Raw genomic sequence first — 19572 nt, forward strand, 5'->3', positions numbered from 1 at the left:
CTTGTCATCAGAGTCACTTGTGATGTAAGCATCACACCCCCATACTCTTAGGTAACTCAAATTCGGCTTATGCCCATGCCATATCTCATATGGAGTTTTGTTTACCTTTTTGGTCGGCGCTAGATTTACGAGTCGAGCAGCAGTCATAAGAGCAAAACCCCAAAAGGAGTGAGGTAGATTTGTTCTACACATCATCGATCGAATCATATTTAGTAAGGTTCGATTTCTCCTTTCACACACGCCATTAAGTTGGGGTGTGCCTGGTGGAGTGGGTTGTGAAACTATTCCACGTTCCTTTAGATGATCGAGAAATTCCAAGCTGAGGTATTCACCGCCTCGATCTGAGCGAAGCATTTTAATCTTTCTATTAAGTTGGTTTTCAACTTCGTTTTGAAACTCTTTGAACTTTTCAAAAGTTTCATGCTTATGCTTCATGAGATAGACATAAGCATATCGACTATAGTCATCGATGAACGTAACGAAGTATCTCTCGTGATTCCTAGTCATGGTTCTAAAAGGACCACATACATCTGAGTGTATGAGTCCTAGTAGATCGCTAGCTCGTTCACCAACATGGGTGAAGGGATCCTTGGTGAGTTTGCCAGCTAAGCAAGACTCGCAATCATCAAATGAGTCTGTTCCGGTGGATTCAAGAATCCCCTCAGATTGGAGCCATTTTACGCGTGCCTTGCTTATATGGCCAAGTCTACAATGCCATAGGAATGAATCACTAGTACCATTTTTCTGACATTTAGAAAGGTGATATATGTTACTGCTAGGCTGAACATTAATTTCATAGATACCGTTTCGAGGTTTAGCCTCAAAATAGTAAATACCATTTAGATAAGCAGAAATAGCAATACCATTAAAAACATATCTAAATCCTTGTTCATAAAGCAACGAAACTGAAATGATGTTTCTGGTTAAACCAGGTGCATAAAGACAATTGTTCAAAACAACGATAAGACCAGAAGGACATGTAAGATTAAATGTGCCAGTTGCCAGAACTGGGACTCTTTTCCCATCGCCAACAATGAGCTCCATGTCTCCCGGCTTCAGTTTCTTCCACTTCTCAGGCTCCTGCAAGACATTAATGATGTGATAACCACACCCGGTATCAAATACCCATGTGTTGCTTGAAACAGTGAAAAGTTCGATAACATATATTAGAATACCTGAAGAAGTGCCTTCTCCATTAGCCTTCTTCACTTTGAGCTTGGCAAGATACTCGGGGCAGTTACGTTTCCAGTGCCCCATCTTGTTACACTCATAGCATTGCCGCTCTTCTGGAAGAGGGGCTTTCACAGCTTGCTTGCTCTTGTTGGTGGCAGGTTTGGCAGCAACAGGAGCCTTTCCTTTGTTTTTGCTGTTATAACTTTTCTTCTTTGTTTTGGGCTTTTTAACACCACCAGATCGAACCATTAACACTTGGCTTACTTTGTTGGAAATGTTCATCTCTGCCGTTTTGAGCATCCCATGTAGCTCTGGCACTGTCTTTACCCAGTCATTCATGTTAAAGTTCATAACAAATTGATCATAGTGACTGGAAAGAGAGTTGAGAATGAAGTCAACAGCCATCTCATCTTGGAGAGGATAACCAAGTTTGTTTAGTTGGCCGATGTAGCCTTTCATCTTGAGGACATGAGCACTAACTGAGGAACCCTCTTGCATTTTACAGCTTATGAGCTGTTTCATGGTGTCATAGCGTTCCTGACGGGCTTGTTTCTGAAACATGCCCTTGAGTTGTTCAATCATGTCGAAGGCACTCATGTCTTCCATATTCTTCTGAAGATCTGGAGACATGGTGGCTTGCATGAGGCAAGCAACTTCCATGGCATCTTCTTTATGTTTGTCGAAAGCCTTCTTCGCAACCACAGTGTTGTTTTCGGGTGCGGTTGGGATCGGGGTTTCCAAAACATAAAGCCTTTTTGCCATCTTGAGAACGATTCTCAAGTTGCGGTGCCACTCAAGAAAATTGGTGTTATTCAGCTTGTCTTTCTCAAGTATGGACTTGAGAGCAAAAGAGGAGTTGTTTTCAGATGACATCTGTTAAGCAAAAATTATTTAATTAGTATTTTCAATGTATTTCCTTGTTTAGTGAGGTGAGACGATAAGGAGCGAGAATCCGGTTAGAAGCTCTTTCTAAAGGCAGCTGGGGCATGCAACATTAGCAAGAGGTTCAAGCGGACTGACAACGATTGTCAATTGTGAGAAAAGCACAACTCCCGGGGTTTATGAGGCTGCGAGGACAATCTTTTGTCCTTGCATTGATACGTTTGGCCTCATCTATGCCACTTTTGTTCTCGAGACGGCTGGGGCACGCAACACGAGAAGAAAAGTAATAGTCGTCCTAAAACGGTCACATGTGGAAGGGCCGGATGTGTCGACGGAACCCTTGCACCTTGGAAGGATAAACTAGACACCAAGTGTCGTGCTGTGGCTCCAACACTGATGGTTCGCATTATGCCCCAAGTGTTACTAGTAGTAGGATGGCATAGACTATTGATTTTAATTTTTACCAAATAGGGTCGTTATAGTCGGTTTTAATCTAAATATTATATTTGCGACATAACCAAAAAGACCCTTTCACCTCTCGGGACAATTAGTTTTAGATAACCTATAAAACTAAGTTTGTCGCGACTTGGAATAACCAATTAAAGTTAATAGTGAAAACTATTAAGTTAATGAGTTTTAAAGATGTGAAAAAAAAAACATGTTATAAAACTCTAGTGGTTATAAAAAAATATCCAAGTTGATAGAACTTGCTTTTTCCGATTTCTTTTAAAAAACTTTTAAGAATACATTTTGGTATTAAGTTGAAGTGTGATAACATTTATCAAAAGGCAACCATAATAGCAAAAAAATGAATATGTAAATCATATGGGCATGATTATGATCTTGCTAGAGCCAATTAGCAAGATCAAAGGGGTCACGGTCACAAAACACAAAACAACCACAAGGATGGACTTGAGTGCATCTTGTTGTCTTGAGCGACTCCCACTAACTCCAAGACTCCTCTTGGCATTCGGTCTTGCTTCGGGTCTTCGGTTCAACAATATTTAACAAGTAAATATAACAAAGACAAAGAACCTTATCTATTACAACTTTGAACCACAAAGCGGGCCAAAACCATAAACTAATCTATTACAACTTTGAGCCGCAAAACGGGCCAAAACCATGAACAAAACCAAATATAAACACAACCACAAGGTCGGGCCCGATTTACATATTCAACACAACCAAAAAAAATTTGGGCAATTTTGGTCAACAAAAAAAAAAAACTAAAATATGACCAAAAATTATATATAGCCCAAAGATAAAAAATAAATCAAAAACTTTAGACTTTTAAAGTTTGTGATTTATTATTCCGGTAAAAAAGACCGGTTTCGATTTGCATGTGGTGAGCATCGGCTCTGATACCACTGAAGGATATCCGTGGTATATTTTTACTTTTATTTTATGAACCCGGTTCATATTAAATATGTGTTTATTTTGTCACAAGGATTTAGTCAAAAACATTTTTGACAAAAGAGTGCATGTAGAAATAGGTTATTCAAAATAAACTTTAACTAGTTAAAAAAAACATATACACATTTTTGGCAACGGAAGCATATGTAACAAAATTAATATACACTTTTATACCAAGGATTACCCGTAATGGAACAAGGTCACCAACATGCAAACACGAAATAGAACATCAACCATAGGGGGTTTAGATATACCTTCGGTTAGTAAATAACCGGTTGAGACACCGAGGTTCAACGAACGAATGCTAGTTACACGAACGAGAGATACGCGAATGTGAGCCGGGTCTCGGCGGTGGTGGCCGGCGGCGGGCGGCGGCGACCGGCGGAGAGCGGCGGCGGCGGGCGGTGGTGACCGGTTTGGGTGTGTGAGTTGAGAGAGGTTTTTTAATCTTCTCTTGTCTTCTACCAAATACAAGACCCACTTATATAGAACATGGACATTCATGTATGTTAGCCAAGTGTCAATCATGCAAAATTGCATGTAATTCTATTGGCCAAAAAGGGTGGCAAGTGACAAGTGGCGGTGGGTGAGAATACCCGTGTCACCCGGCCCATGTACCCGTCTCTCCGTTCAATACCCGCGTATCGTTCGTAATTACCAGTTATTAGTTAAGTGGATTTTTAGTTCGTTGACCACGGTGTAACTCTTACGGGTCAAGACCCGGTCGGCAGCGTTGACTTATCGAACCGGACATAAATATCCAACAATAACATGCGTAATTATTTTTTTGACCAAAATAACGTGCGTGATTTTGGATCCCATGCGTGATTATGTGGTCTCATGCGTGATTATGTGGTCCCATGCGTGATTATATGTTCCATGCGTGAGTATACCCCTGATCCAACGGTTATCATTGTCTCCTACGTGAAGTATGATAAGCCGTGAATTATGTTAACCTTTCTCTCTCTCTATTTATTTATATATATATATATATATATATATATATATATATATATATATATATATATATATATATCCTTGTATACTGTTTTGTAATTCAATCAAGAAAATCAATTACATTCTGATTTAACACCAGCTTCTTGTCCGCCTTTGATATTACGCTTTTCTTGATTATTGTTTGATTTTGTCTTGGGTTTTGTCTCAACTTTTCTTCTAATCACATGTTGCCAAATGTTGCATAATTCCTCTAGGTGTACCGGTTTCACAAGGTAACCGCAAACACAATGAGTGATTCCCTTTGGGTCAGTGTTTCCTAATAACATTGTTAACAATTTCAAGAAACATTAGATACCAATAAAAACACCTCTTCTTGCTCCAAATTTAGAAGTTTGACCATGTTTTAGTTAAACCAACTAAAAACTTAATCTCTAATGAAAATTCAAAAACTAAAAGACCTCCCTTCAGTTTATCGACTTCAAAACTTAATAAGAATGTGAAACATAAACACATACTATCTATTTTTTATTACAGATGACTTCTTTGGGTCAAATTAACTAAATTTGTAATATCAGCACTTGTTTTTTCAAGAAAACTAATGAAATCCATATTAATTTTGCACCAATAAAACTATCAATTGTATAGTTAACACTTACTGATAATGATAATGATAATTGGTAAAGTCCATTTCAAGACCTACTAGTTCAAGATAGGGATGAGCTCGGTACCGACTGGTACCAGAACCGAAAGTACCGGTACAGAAAATCTTTAAAAGTAGATACCGGTACCGAATATACCCGGTACAGTACAGTACGGTTCGGTACCGGTACCGAACCGGTACCGTATCGGTACCGAAAATGTCAAAAGTCGGTAACGAATCGATACCGAAAATGTACCCGGTTCGGTAAATTCGATAACGGTACCAATAACGGGTACCATTTGCTCATCCCTAGTTCAAGAAGCTTGAAGCCATCCATATCTGGCATATCATCATCACTATTGATATTTTAATTTTATAAACTTATATATATTTAATAATATTTTTGTTATAATTTAGTGTAAATAAAATAACAATAGTAAAAATAAAAATATAAAAATTATTAAAAAAATGACAAAGTATCCTCATTTAATTTTGAATTTTAATGGTGATAGAGATTTAGATGGGTTTTTTAACGATTTAGAGAGTGATTATTTGATTATTACATTTTTAAATATAAATAATCTAAAAAAGTATTTGGATGAAAAAGTGATGATCTACCTTTAAAACGCAGTTTTGGAGAAACATGTACTTTATATATTTTTTTAAAATATAGTTACACAAAATCTATTTTGAAAACGATAATTTATTTTGAAAACGAATAATGATTTTCTCAACAAAACATATATTAAAACGATATAAAATAATACAGAATTAATCTCTTTCCACAAGATTTTGTCCACACCAGAAGACTATGACATCACTACCACCTCGTTTTCTGCATAAAATCTCATCTTCTTTCTCACTTCACGCACATCAAGAAACCAAATATGTCTTCTTCTCACTCCCTCCTCTTCCTCTCTCTCCTCACTCTCTCTCTCTACACCACCACCTCCGCCACCACCACCACCACTCTTGATGTCGCCGCCGCCGTACAGACCACCCTAGACCTCCTCAACCCAACATCATTCCAACAACAAGCCGACAAAATCCTTCCACAAAACACATCTTCCTTAAAATTCACCATCCACCCCAGATCCTCCGTTCACGTTAGCCACAACCACCATGATTACGGATCGCTAACTCTCGCCCGACTCGCCCGTGACTCAGTCCGAGTCAACTCAATTGTAACCAAACTTGATCTCGCTATCTCTGGTACCAACAAGTCCGAGATGAAACCGGATAAGTCCATGATGTTAAAACCCGAGGATTTATCGACTCCGATTACTTCGGGTATATCTCAGGGAAGCGGAGAGTATTTTGCGCGAGTCGGGTTGGGTACACCGCCGCAATTGTATTATATGGTGATCGACACTGGAAGTGATGTCAATTGGCTTCAGTGTCAGCCGTGTAACGATTGTTACCAACAAACCGATCCGATTTTTCGACCTTCGGCGTCTAGTTCGTACAATGAGCTGACCTGTAGTGCGCAGCAGTGTGCGGCTCTCGACATCACTGCCTGCCGAATGAACCACTGCCTCTACCAGGTATATTGTGTATTATTGATAACTATTATAACAGTCGTACAATATAATTAATTAATAAGATAATTTGATAAACTTTAACTCATATATTTTTTTTCTTATTGATATAAACCAATAAAGGTTATTAAAATCAGAGTCGTAGCTTTCAAGGGGCTGGGGTGTCCGATCACCTGAATTTTTCGCTCAGTAGTGTTATATGTATGTATGTTTCGTATAGAAATTTTTAGGTATATATACGTTTTCCACCCTCAGTTTTGTAACTTTTTTACTTATATATAGAACTTTTAGATTCAGTGACTTCCGATCCCCCGATCCCCCGATGTAAATTTACAAGCTTCGCCAGTGATTAAAATAATAATGTCCAATAATTGTAATTGTAATAATATACAATAACTGATATATATTTATATATTTTAACATCAGGTTTCGTACGGTGATGGATCATTTACTGTCGGCAAACTGGTAACGGAAACGGTGACGTTTGGGAGATCGGGTTCCGTACCGAAGGTAGCGTTGGGATGCGGTAACGACAACGAAGGGTTATTCGTCGGAGCCGCGGGGCTTCTCGCGCTGGGAGGCGGTACGTTGTCCTTACCCTCCCAGATCAAAGCGACGTCGTTTTCGTATTGTCTGGTTAACCGCGATTCGAAAACGGCGTCGACTCTGGATTTTAACTCCGCGGCTCCACCAAACTCGGTAACCGCGCCACTACTACGAAACCCGCGAATCAAAACGTATTTATACGTGGGTTTGACCGGGATATCCGTCGGCGGACGTCCGTTGTCCATCCCGCCGTCTATATTCGCGGTCGACGATAGTGGGCGGGGTGGCGCGATCGTGGACTCGGGCACCGCGGTGACTCGGTTGCAGACTCAGGCGTATAACGCACTCCGCGACGCGTTCACAAAGCAGGCAAGAAGCTTAAAACCGACAACAGGGTTCTCGCTTTTCGACACGTGCTTCGACTTGTCGTCGTTAAGGCGGGTGGCGGTGCCGACGGTGGCGTTTAACTTCGCCGGAGGTAAAACGTTGTCGTTGAAGCCGGAGAATTACCTGATTCCGGTGGACTCACGTGGGAAGTTTTGTTTGGCGTTTGCACCTACGGATTCGCCACTGTCGATCATCGGTAACGTCCAGCAGCAAGGGACACGTGTCGGTTACGATCTGAGAAAATTGATCGTTAGTTTTACTCCCCACAATTGTTAAACTAAACGTTAAAAAGGAAAAGGTGGAAAAGGTTCAAGTATGGTATGTGTAACTTTTATGTTGTTGCACTAATATAGATTAAAAAACGTTATTATCGCCGTTCCAAAAAAAAAAAAAACGTTATTATTCTATCTTTGAAACATAGGATTTTAAAGATATTGTGAAAAATTATTGTGTTATTTTATGTGAAGTTAATCCAAAATGATCAAGAAAGTGTGATATGACATACATGTGACATAATAGTCTAAATTTAGATGGAGAACGCAACAAAAATTTAACAAACACATGTGACATGTATGCGAGAAAAAGATCTTGTTACATAATAAAAACAAGAGTAAATTTTTGTTTTCGTCCCTGAGTTTTGTCAATTTTAACTAGTTTACTTTAAAAATCTAATTTATAACAAATCCAGCCCTGAAGTTTGCATTTCTTAACGCTTTTCATCCTTAAGGGTGTTTTTTCATTTAGTTCTTAGGGATGAAAAATGTTAAGAAATGCAAACCTTAGGGATGAAAAGCGTTAAGAAGTGGAAACTTCAGGGCTAGATTTATTATAAATTAGATATCTGAACTAAACCTCAGGACGAAAACAGAAATTTACTCTAAAAACAGAGAAAAAGAACTTGTTACAGAATCAAACTATGTACAAGTGTTTTATATTTAAATTTGTAAATATATAAAAGAAAATCATAAAATAATTGTTTCACGGATATATAACTAAAATCACTAAAATTTTAAAGAAACTGTAACTCTATAGATATAAACATGTGAACAAATTTTACGTATGTAGTTTACTTTTCTATCCCGTTGTATCACATATAAAAGCACAGAATTTGACAATTTTTATTAATTTATTTTAGATTTATACTTTTCTCATATATCTACATTTAGTATTTATCTTTTGGTATATCATTATGTTATTTCCTTGTATCCATTTTTTCGTGTATGTGTGTTGTTTTTTAAAGACTGGATGTGTGATTTTTTGCTATTTGTAGGATTTACAGGGTACAGCTGTTGTTGGTGTGTGGTTTTAAAGACCGATTGTATTGTCTATTTTAAAATATATATAAAAAGTTATGTAAAATATTTGTCTAACATATTTTTAACATAATAATAATAATTATTAAACATAGATTTCTTTTACTTTCATAGGTTTTCTCGAGCATTAATCTATACTACAAAATGTCAATATTGAAGATATAAATAGAGGGGATGATAAGGTGGTTGGGTGTTAAACTGATGGGAAGGGGAAACTGATGAAACCCGTGAGTAGTGGGCCCACAAAGTATAGTATAGAATAGGTGTGTGGTGAATATTTATTGTCCTTTTATTGTTCAAGGTGGGAACTTGGGTTTATTATTTCGGACAAAATAATAACTCAACTTAATTGTTTTGAGATACTAATTATTGTTTATGATAAGGGGTCTTTAAAAAACCGATTAAACAAAATCGAAAATTCAAAATCAAAGTATGATCCGGTCAGCAGAACCGAGAGGAATTAAACGGTCGAACCAGCATATGGCAGCATGGATGCGTCAGCCGACGTATTTTCCTCTGGTCGACCCCGAAGACGCTCGGGACGGACCGATCATAATTTCAGCTGTTGTCGCCGGACACCTGGTTCGACGTATTTACGTGGATGGAGGAAGCGTCTTTGAGATCATGTATATCCAGTGTTTCCAACAGCTGAATCCCCAAACAAAAAGGAAGTTAATCGAAGTATCTACCCCATTGATAAGCTTCTCAGGAGAAGTAGTCCGTCCAATAGGACAGATTACTCTTCCAACCACATTCAAAGACGGTAGCAAAAGCAGGACGGTGCCATTAACCTTCCTTGTTGTTCGAACTCATTCTTCGCACAACATAATACTCGGACGCCCCGGATTACGAGCTCTTGGAGCGATCAGTTCGACAATACACGGAGCTATTAAGTTCCCTACCGAAGCCGGTGTTGCAACCATCTGTTCGGAATCAAATTCGCTGGTCGCTGAAGTAAGGCATACAGCCGAAACAAGCTCTAAGAAGTCCGAAGTACCTACGGAGCTATGGGCAATCAATCCGGATTTCCCCGAACAACAAGTGGCTATCGGCGCTCAACTCCCAAAACGAACGAAGAAACTTTTATGGGAATTGTTAAGCAACTCGATAGATGTCTTTGCGTGGCAGCACTCTGATATGCAGGGAGTCCCCAGATCGATGGCACAGCATCACCTAAATGTAAAAGATTCAGTCAAACCAATAGCACAAAGAAAGAGACACATGGCACCGGATCGAGCTAAAGCCATAGCAAAAGATGTTAAAAGCCTCCTAGACGCGGGGATCATTCGGGAGGTTCGGTATCAAACATGGGTATCAAACCCCGTGATGGTACGAAAAAAAGATAACTCATGGAGAATGTGCATCGATTTCACCGATCTAAACAATGCGTGCCCGAAAGATTGTTTCCCTCTCCCAGAGATCGATGAGAAGATTGACTCCGTTGCAACATTCAGGCTAAAATGTTTTTTGGACGCTTACAAAGGCTATCACCAAATACAAATGGCGGTCGAAGATGAGGATAAGACGGCCTTCGTCACCAATGAAGGAGTGTTTTGTTTTACTAAGATGCCGTTCGGTTTGAAAAACGCCGGTGCTACGTACCAGCGTCTGATGAACAAAGCTTTTAAGGACCAGATCGAACGAAACGTGGAGGTGTACGTCGATGACATCGTGATAAAAAGCCATGATGAGGCCGCCATGCTAAAAGATATACTCGAAACATTTACTCGGCTCCGAAGCATTAACATGAAGTTGAATCCGAAGAAATGTACATTCGGGGTAGAAGAAGGCAAGTTTCTCGGGGTCATGGTCGGGTCAAAAGGCTTACGAGCCAACCCCGACAAGATTGACGCTGTCCTTACAATGAAGCCCCCGACATCAATTAAATAAATTCAGTCCTTAAATGGACGATTGGCCGCTCTCCATCGGTTTTTGTCAAAAGCTGCAGACCGATCGCTCCCATTCATGGACGTTCTCAGAAAGAGCTTTAGATCGGAGTTTAAATGGACGGGAGAGGCCGCACGAGCTTTCGAAGAACTTAAAGAATGTTTGGGCACCCTACCAACCCTCACCGTACCGGAAGAAGACGAAGTATTAACGGTATATTTAGCTGCATCGTTCGGAGCCATCAGCGCGGTATTAGTTGCCCACCGAACAGGAAAACAAATCCCCATTTATTATGTAAGCCGAACGTTAAAGGACTACGAAACAAGATATTCAAATTTGGAAAAATTAGCCTTGGCCCTAGTCCATGCTTCAAGAAGGCTTCGCCGATATTTTCAGGCCCATCCAATCGAGGTACGAACGGACCAAAGAATCCAACACGTTCTCCGACGACCCGAAGTCTCAGGCCGAATGGCGAAATGGGCGATTGAGTTGGGCGCATTCAACATTACCTTCCGAACTAAAGGTCCGTTGAAAGGACAGGTGATAGCTGATTTTTTGGTCGAAATACCGGAAGAGAAAGAAACTGAAGAGGCAGGCAAAGCTCCGGAGAAGCCATGGTCTTTATATACCGACGGTGCCTCTAGTGCCGAAGGATCAGGAGCGGGCCTAATTCTCACCGATCCAGACGGAACAGATGTAACGTATGCGCTCCGACTAGAATTCAAAAGTTCCAACAACGAGGCTGAGTATGAAGCTCTCCTGGCTGGCCTACGCCTAGCACAGAAAGTCGGAGCCAAGAATGTTGTAGCCCATGTAGACTCGCTGCTCGTAGCAAATCAGGTAAATGGAGAATACGAGGCGAGGGAAGCAAACATGATCGAGTATCTCGAGCAAGTAAGGTAGGCAATGGCTTTGTTCGAAGCATGTAGGGTCGAACATATCCCCCGAAGCAAAAACAAAAAAGCGGATGCATTAAGCAAATTGGCATCAGTATCATTCAACCACTTGGCCAAAGAAGTGAGAGTGGAAGTTTTAGCTACACCGTCAATCGCAGCTCCGCAAGTAATGCAAGTTGAAGTTCCACCACAAACATGGTTGACGCCGATAATTAATTATTTGGTGCATGATGTTCTGCCAACTGACAAAGCGGAAGCAAGAAAAGTCCAGATCAATTCCCTCCAGTATCAGATGCAGGAAGGAGGATTATACCGAAAGACCTTTCTCGGACCATTGCTAAAGTGTCTGGATCCGGAGCAAGCTAGTTACATCATACGGGAAATACACTACGGCATCTGCGGTATCCACGCCGGACCCAAAATGATTGTAACAAAGGTAAAAAACGCAGGGTACTACTGGCCCGGAATGCATGAAAGCGCCGTAAAAGAGCTCCAGCAATGTGACGAATGTCAAAGGCACGCACCAACCAGCCTCCGAGCTAAAAATGAAATGATACCAGTAACTGCCGCATGGCCTTTTCAAAAATGGGGAGTTGACATTGTCGGACCTTTTATCGAGATCAAGCGGAAGCGCACAGTATCTGTTGGTCGCGGTGGATTATTTCACCAAGTGGGTAGAAGCTCGCCCGTTTACAACCATCTCCGGCTACAATGTGACGCGATTTTTCTGGGAGCAAATAGTGTGCCGATTCGGCCTACCGCTCTACATCATAAGCGACAATGCAAAACAGTTTGCAGAAAACCCCTTCAAGCGATGGTGTGAAAGGTTAAAAATCAATCAAGTTTTTTCCTCGGTTGCCCACCCTCAGGGCAACGGGCAAGTTGAACAGATCAATCGACGCATCGTCGACGGCATAAAAAGAAGGCTAGGTCAGGAAGGAAAAGGTTGGGCGGACGAACTGCCAAACGTCCTATGGGCACACCGAACACTGCACAAGACCAGCAACGGTGAGACACCGTTCAGCTTGACCTACGGTACCGAAGCAGTAATTCCGGCCGAAATCGGGCTCCCAAATCAAAGATGCAAGAATTGGGAAGAAAACGAATGTGAACTCCGGTCCAACCTTAACCTACTGGAGGAACGCCGAAACATAGCGGCAATTAAAGAGGCTCGGTATAAGAAAAAAATCGAAAAGTATTACAATGCTCGGGCTAAAATTTACAAGTTCAAAGTTGGAGATTATGTGCTCCGAAACAACGACGCAAGTCGCACCGAAACCCCCGGCAAACTAACCCTAAAGTGGGAGGGGCCATACAGAGTCAAGGAAGCCAGCGAGAAGGGCTCGTATGTGCTAGAGAAGCTTGACGGAACCCCAGTGCCTCGAACATGGAATGGGGTACACTTAAAAAAGTGCTTCATGTAAACAACCAGCTACGGCTGAGGAAGATCGCTAATTTACATTTTTAGTATTTCCAGATTTCAATATGTAAATCGGGAGGGTATTACCCCGATAACTTTTTATTGGGATGTTTTTTCCCCGAACTAGTAAATAAAGCGATCTACATCTTTATAAACATAAAGATAGCATACATATAAGTTCGAACAAAATTTCTAAACGTGCACGAACGGGCCACGACCCATGCCTCGCGCGGATCGATAAGGCTTAAATAGTTCAAAAAGAAATTAAAATCTATTGAGCAGGCGAAGCACTTCATCCGGTGCGATCGCCAAATTAAAAGTATACGGCTAAGGTTTGGACGCAAACCGAGGCTAAGTAACTAAGTTAAAATAAAAATGACTTAACACAAAAACAGTCATTCGCTGTGCAATTAAAACTGTTTCAAGCGAAGCATACCAACGAAACACATTGTACGATTACAAAGAAACAAAAACATTAAACTTGAACTATATTATCATCGTCACCAACAATGGGAAGTTTGCTTCTTTGTTGGATAACAGGTAGGGGCTCGTCTATCAAATCAGCTACTTTGTCAAGAACGGAGATATTAAGCTCATCAAAAGCTTTCACCGCAGCGTCCAGGGCACTCTGAGCTCCGGCATCGTAACCTGGAACCTCCTCCGCAGAGCCAACCAGATCCTGCGCGGCCTTAAAACCCTGTTTTATCCCTTCATTCGCCCCAACCGCGTTGACACTGTTGACCAGGTCAGCAACCACCTTCTCCAATTCAGGGCTTTGATGCACCAACTTCACAACCCATGCAACCCCCTTGGTCAAAAACCACTGCTTAGTGAGTTTGAGCTCCGATAATTGCGCATATGCCTCAATCATATCACGCTCGCACCGAATCAACATCCCTCTTGCTTCATCAATCGTCGTCTTGTGCGACTCGATCTCCCTGTCACGAGATCTCTCTATTTCGTCTTTAGCTGCAAAGAGACAATGCTCCAAAGGATCAACAACAATAATATATAAAAAAAAAAGAAGGGGGACGATGAGAAGATTGTAAACGTACCATCAACCAAGCGATGGTAATCAGCCAGAAGCTGATCGTGGGACGTCTGCATCTCTTTCAGTTCGGCGGCATGCTTCATCTCCGCTCCGGTTAATTTTTTCTCCAAATCAGCAAGTTGTGACTTAGAAGTCTCCAAATCTTGAAGAGCTTTGTCACGAGCCTCATGGGCCGCAGCGGCCGAAGCTTGAGAAGACTTGGTAACTTCTTTGGCTTCTGATACCTGCCCTTTCAGTCGGTCAACTTGAGATCGCAGGGAAACTAGCTCCTGTTTCGTTGTAGATCGAACATCACCCTCGCCCTTCAAATGAGCAATCTCACGTTTAAGCTTGTGGCACAACGACTCCGACTCGACCCAACGTTTGTACGTCTCCACCACCAGAGAGTTCGACTGAGCTTGATTCAGCATCAAGGTATTTCCAAGCTCCGGTCCGCTCATCTTGCGGTAATGAGAATGTTCTGCAGGAGTTCCCAAGTGAAACAAAGACATCTTGGCCGAAAGGGCATCCACGATCCTATCTTTATTCACCAGCGACCATTCTGGCACATATTTCTCCAAAGCATGAGCCGCATCCGCACCTTCAAAATCGCCCGAACCTAATTCCCGAGACAAGAACACAGCCTCAGTGTCATACCATAGAGGGGAGGAAGAAGCACTGTCCCCACCATCAAGCGGCGAAGAGCTTGGCCTAGACACATTAGATGCAACTCCCGTAGTAAACTTACCCGAAGGAGAAAGCACAATTTTCTTGGGGTTGGACGTACGCAAGTCCGTAACAACCTTAACACCCCCCTTACCAAAAGATAACGGGCTCACAGGAGTTTGCAGCGGATGATCCCGCGGGGTGCGGCCCTCATGGAGATGAGCATCCAAGTTTGCTAGTACACCTCCAGCAGTAGAAAATTCGGTAACTTGGTCGTCATCATCAAGTGTAATTGTTTTAAAATCTGCCTTCGTCCTTTTCGGCTGCTTGGCTTTTGGGTCAGTTTTAGTGGGAGCAGCACGTTTCCTCTTCAAAGCAATTTGAGGCTGTTCACCTTCGTCTTCACCATCTCCCCCGACGCCTTCATTCTCGTTCCGATCATTATTTCCTTTCTTCCCACTAGCATGCGTCTCAGAATCTCCGACAGAAAGATGGACCCCCTCATCCTCGATAATAATTTTAGAACCGGAACCCTTCGTCATCGATGAACCAGCTTTCCGACCCCCAGCATCATCCGCCGTAACCATCGCCTGAGCTTGAGCAGCTGGCGACACAATAGGGGCCGAACCTGAAGCACCTTGACCACCAGGAGCCTCCGGCTCACGAATCGGATAAAGATTTTGTTGCACGAGCTGCAAATACGGAGTATCACCCTTCGGAGTCTTAGTAGCACGGACATCTAGCTCCTTCGAGTCGAAGGACTTCAACCGCAGCGCCTCCTTCAAACCCATAACTGCACAAGAAGGCAAATGATAAGTAATATCTACCAACCTAAGAAAGAAAAAGAAGGGGGCTCGAATATAAATAAGTAACACATAAATGTATAGGAGACTCTATACAACTAACCCTCTTTGTTCCACCGAAGGGTAGGATACCACTCCGGCTCGGCCCACATCGTACTAATCCGACCCATGACGAGGATGTGTTCCGGATATTTCTGTATACGTCCGGCCTCCTTTATCAAATCGGCGTATAGCTTCTCGTTATACGAAAAATCTTCAGGAAGAGGAGGCGGGAGTTTCGACTTTTTTATCCTCCACACCATGAATTCCGGAACGCACCGATCATCAACTAGAAAAAAGTGATCTTTCCAATCCTTTATGCTCGTGGTGATCCATGTATAGCAGCAAGAACTCTTGTCCCTAACTTCAAAAGTATACCAATTTCCGGACCGGTTCAACTTGTAGAAAGCCCGGAACACATCCAAATCCGGCTCGGACCCTAAGCTACGACAAGCCAATTCAAAGTGACTGATTTTGGCAAGGCCAAAAGGATTCACTTGAGTCAAGTGTACCTCATGAAAAAGGAGAACCTCAACCAAGAACTTCGTCAGAGGCAGACGGCAGTTACAGTAGTCGAAAAAACGGGTGTAAATCCCAATCTTCCCCGGGACGAAAGGGTAGATAGGCGTATCTTTTTCCGGAAGAATAGGGTTTAGCGATTTAGGAATCGCATAACTCTCCACATACCAGTCTAACCCCTTTTGAGTCAAGACGTTAAAGCAAGCAGAAAGATTGCTTTTATTCGCCATAACAGAAGAAAAAGAACTTACTAACCTGAATAAGCAGATCGATGTTTTTTCTCGCCAAGAAAGATGAAGAAAGGAAGAGAGGAAGATGAAGGATAAAGGTATAAAGTAAAAAGTAAAATCGAGAAATCACCTCTCCCCTTTTTATAGGGATATGAAACCGCCTCAAGGCCCCCAATCAAACGACGACACGTCACGATAACTGACGCACACCAACCGTCACATCGGGCGAAAAATTTAAAACGACTGACAGTCACCAATCTTAGATCACCGCCCAATTTCAAAATTTTAAAACCGCCAAGCAAAAAGACCGTGAACTCCAGAACACTTTGACAAATAGTTCGATATTTTTGCTAAACAAACATTACGAACTAGGGGGACTTGATGAGGATACGTCCCTAACCGGACCGAATCATGACTACAAACAGATCGGGCCGGGCCTTGCACCACGAAACGAACCGGACCCTACGATGGTCCGGTGTAACTAACTAGGCCCCACCTCCATAACCGACATGACAGCGACTGGTCCGACCCTAACTAACTCGCCACGTCAGCACACCCAAAAGCTATAAATACCCCGCCAAACCCTCCAGCAAGGGGTAATCGCTACTCTCTCTCTCCCTGACTTATTTCCTCCTCACAAATACTTATTCTCACGCCCGAGCTTGGTCACAGAGAGGCCCCCCTCCCTGTGACGAGGCTAACGGCGTGCTTGTCTCTTGTGATCTTGCAGGTCTCTTGTCGGATCATCTGAAGTTCTACTCTGGCCAGTTCGTATCAACTGGTTTTTGAGTCTTCAGTGGCGCCATCCCCTCGAATTCACATAATTCATTTCGTTGTTCTCATTTTTTCGAAGTAATGGCAGAATTACCAGCAGTAGTCTCCACCAGTCCTTTCCCATCTTACAATGATATATGGGAAGGAAATGCTAATTCCACAATCGCTTCAGCAGCAGTTATCGCTTCAGCAGCCTCGATAGGCTCCACATCGGCTCCTCCAGCTGCAAATGTTGTGGGTGGAAGTTCTGTCACCACACTGTCCGTTACCGCTCCAGTTGTCACGCCACTACCGAGTTTCGACAACGCTTTCCTCTTAAGGAACGCTGATCTGTTGCGACAGTTACAGCAGCAACAGCAGAGAGATGAGATGCTGCAAAGTCTCCGAACAAACTTGTTTACCAGTGCCTACTCAGGGGGAAACTCTGTCTCCATCGGTCCTTTTGCTTCTGGATCTCTGGGATCTCTGGGTTTAAACCCCCAAGACCAAGAGCTACTCATGCCATATCATCCCACGTCTATGACGTCGCAATCGAAGTTCACGCTACGGATTGTCAATGCTCCACTCCCAGCTAAGCTGAAGATGCCTCCCACGGATGGCGCCACTGAAGACTCAAAAACCAGTTGATACGAACTGGCCAGAGTAGAACTTCAGATGATCCGACAAGAGACCTGCAAGATCACAAGAGACAAGCACGCATTTAGCCTCGTCACAGGGAGGGGGGCCTCTCTGTGACCAAGCTCGGGCGTGAGAATAAGTATTTGTGAGGAGGAAATAAGTCAGGGAGAGAGAGAGTAGCGATTACCCCTTGCTGGAGGCTTTGGCGGGGTATTTATAGCTTTTGGGTGTGCTGACGTGGCGAGTTAGTTAGGGTCGGACCAGTCGCTGTCATGTCGGTTATGGAGGTGGGGCCTAGTTAGTTACACCGGACCATCGTAGGGTCCGGTTCGTTTCGTGGTGCAAGGCCCGGCCCGATCTGTTTGTAGTCATGATTCGGTCCGGTTAGGGACGTATCCTCATCATCGTCGTTAAGGCGGGTGGCGGTGCCGACGGTGGCGTTTAACTTCGCCGGAGGTAAAACGTTGTCGTTGAAGCCGGAGAATTACCTGATTCCGGTGGACTCACGTGGGAAGTTTTGTTTGGCGTTTGCACCTACGGATTCGCCACTGTCGATCATCGGTAACGTCCAGCACCAAGGGACACGTGTCGGTTACGATCTGAGAAAATTGATCGTTAGTTTTACTCCCCACAATTGTTAAACTAAACGTTAAAAAGGAAAAGGTGGAAAAGGTGGAAAAGGTTCAAGTATGGTATGTGTAACTTTTATGTTGTTGCACTAATATAGATTAAAAAACGTTATTATCGCCGTTCCAAAAAAAAAACGTTATTATTGGATATTGGTGTTTTTAATATCTTTGAAACATAGGATTTTAAAGATATTGTGAAAAAAAATTGTGTTATTTTATGTGAAGTTAATCCAAAATGATCAAGAAAGTGTGATATGACATACATGTGACATAATAGTCTAAATTTAGATGGAGAACGCAACAAAAATTTAACAAACACATGTGACATGTATGCGAGAAAAAGATCTTGTTACATAATAAAAACAAGAGTAAATTTTTGTTTTCGTCCCTGAGTTTTGTCAATTTGAACTAGTTTACTTTAAAAATCTAATTTATAACAAATCCAGCCCTGAAGTTTGCATTTCTTAACGCTTTTCATCCTTAAGGGTGTTTTTTCATTTAGTTCTTAGGGATGAAAAACGTTAAGAAATGCAAACCTTAGGGATGAAAAGCGTTAAGAAGTGGAAACTTCAGGGCTAGATTTATTATAAATTAGATATCTGAACTAAACCTCAGGACGAAAACAGAAATTTACTCTAAAAACAGAGAAAAAGAACTTGTTACAGAATCAAACTATGTACAAGTGTTTTATATTTAAATTTGTAAATATATAAAAGAAAATCATAAAATAATTGTTTCACGGATATATAACTAAAATCACTAAAATTTTAAAGAAACTGTAACTCTATAGATATAAACATGTGAACAAATTTTACGTATGTAGTTTACTTTTCTATCCCGTTGTATCACATATAAAAGCACAGAATTTGACAATTTTTATTAATTTATTTTAGATTTATACTTTTCTCATATATCTACATTTAGTATTTATCTTTTGGTATATCATTATGTTATTTCCTTGTATCCATTTTTTCGTGTATGTGTGTTGTTTTTTAAAGACTGGATGTGTGATTTTTTGCTATTTGTAGGATTTACAGGGTATAGCTGTTGTTGGTGTGTGGTTTTAAAGACCGAGTGTATTGTCTATTTTAAAATATATATAAAAAGTTATGTAAAATATTTGTCTAACATATTTTTAACATAATAATAATAATTATTAAACATAGATTTCTTTTACTTTCATAGGTTTTCTCGAGCATTAATCTATAGTAC

At 41.6% G+C, this 19572-nt stretch overlaps 1 protein-coding gene across 2 annotated transcripts; it reads left to right on the top strand.

Moving 5' to 3' along the window:
* Window positions 1–5923: 5923 nt before the first annotated feature.
* LOC110908243 (protein ASPARTIC PROTEASE IN GUARD CELL 1) lies at window positions 5924–19269 on the top strand. 2 transcript variants are annotated; one of them, XM_035982742.1, is made up of 3 exons: window positions 5924–6609; window positions 7030–7586; window positions 18147–19269. In XM_035982742.1, exons 1-3 carry the CDS (start codon window positions 5953–5955, stop codon window positions 18370–18372), a joined length of 1440 nt encoding a protein of 479 aa, XP_035838635.1. In that variant the 5' UTR covers window positions 5924–5952; the 3' UTR covers window positions 18373–19269. The 2 variants fall into 2 exon arrangements, with proteins under 2 accessions (XP_035838635.1, XP_022008853.1); XM_022153161.2 differs by lacking the exon at window positions 18147–19269 and having other exon boundaries at window positions 7030–8002.
* Window positions 19270–19572: the final 303 nt, after the last annotated feature.

Source organism: Helianthus annuus, chromosome 14, assembly GCF_002127325.2.
Source record: "Helianthus annuus cultivar XRQ/B chromosome 14, HanXRQr2.0-SUNRISE, whole genome shotgun sequence".
Classification (NCBI taxonomy): domain Eukaryota; kingdom Viridiplantae; phylum Streptophyta; class Magnoliopsida; order Asterales; family Asteraceae; genus Helianthus; species Helianthus annuus.

Coding starts and splice junctions, on each gene's coding strand:
- LOC110908243 (XM_035982742.1), top strand. CDS start 5,953: ATGTCTTCTTCTCACTCCCTCCTCTTCCTCTCTCTCCTCACTCTCTCT. Junction 6,610..7,029: donor TGAACCACTGCCTCTACCAG/GTATATTGTGTA, acceptor TTTTAACATCAG/GTTTCGTACGGTGATGGATC. Junction 7,587..18,146: donor TTCGACTTGTCGTCGTTAAG/GCGGGTGGCGGT, acceptor ATCGTCGTTAAG/GCGGGTGGCGGTGCCGACGG.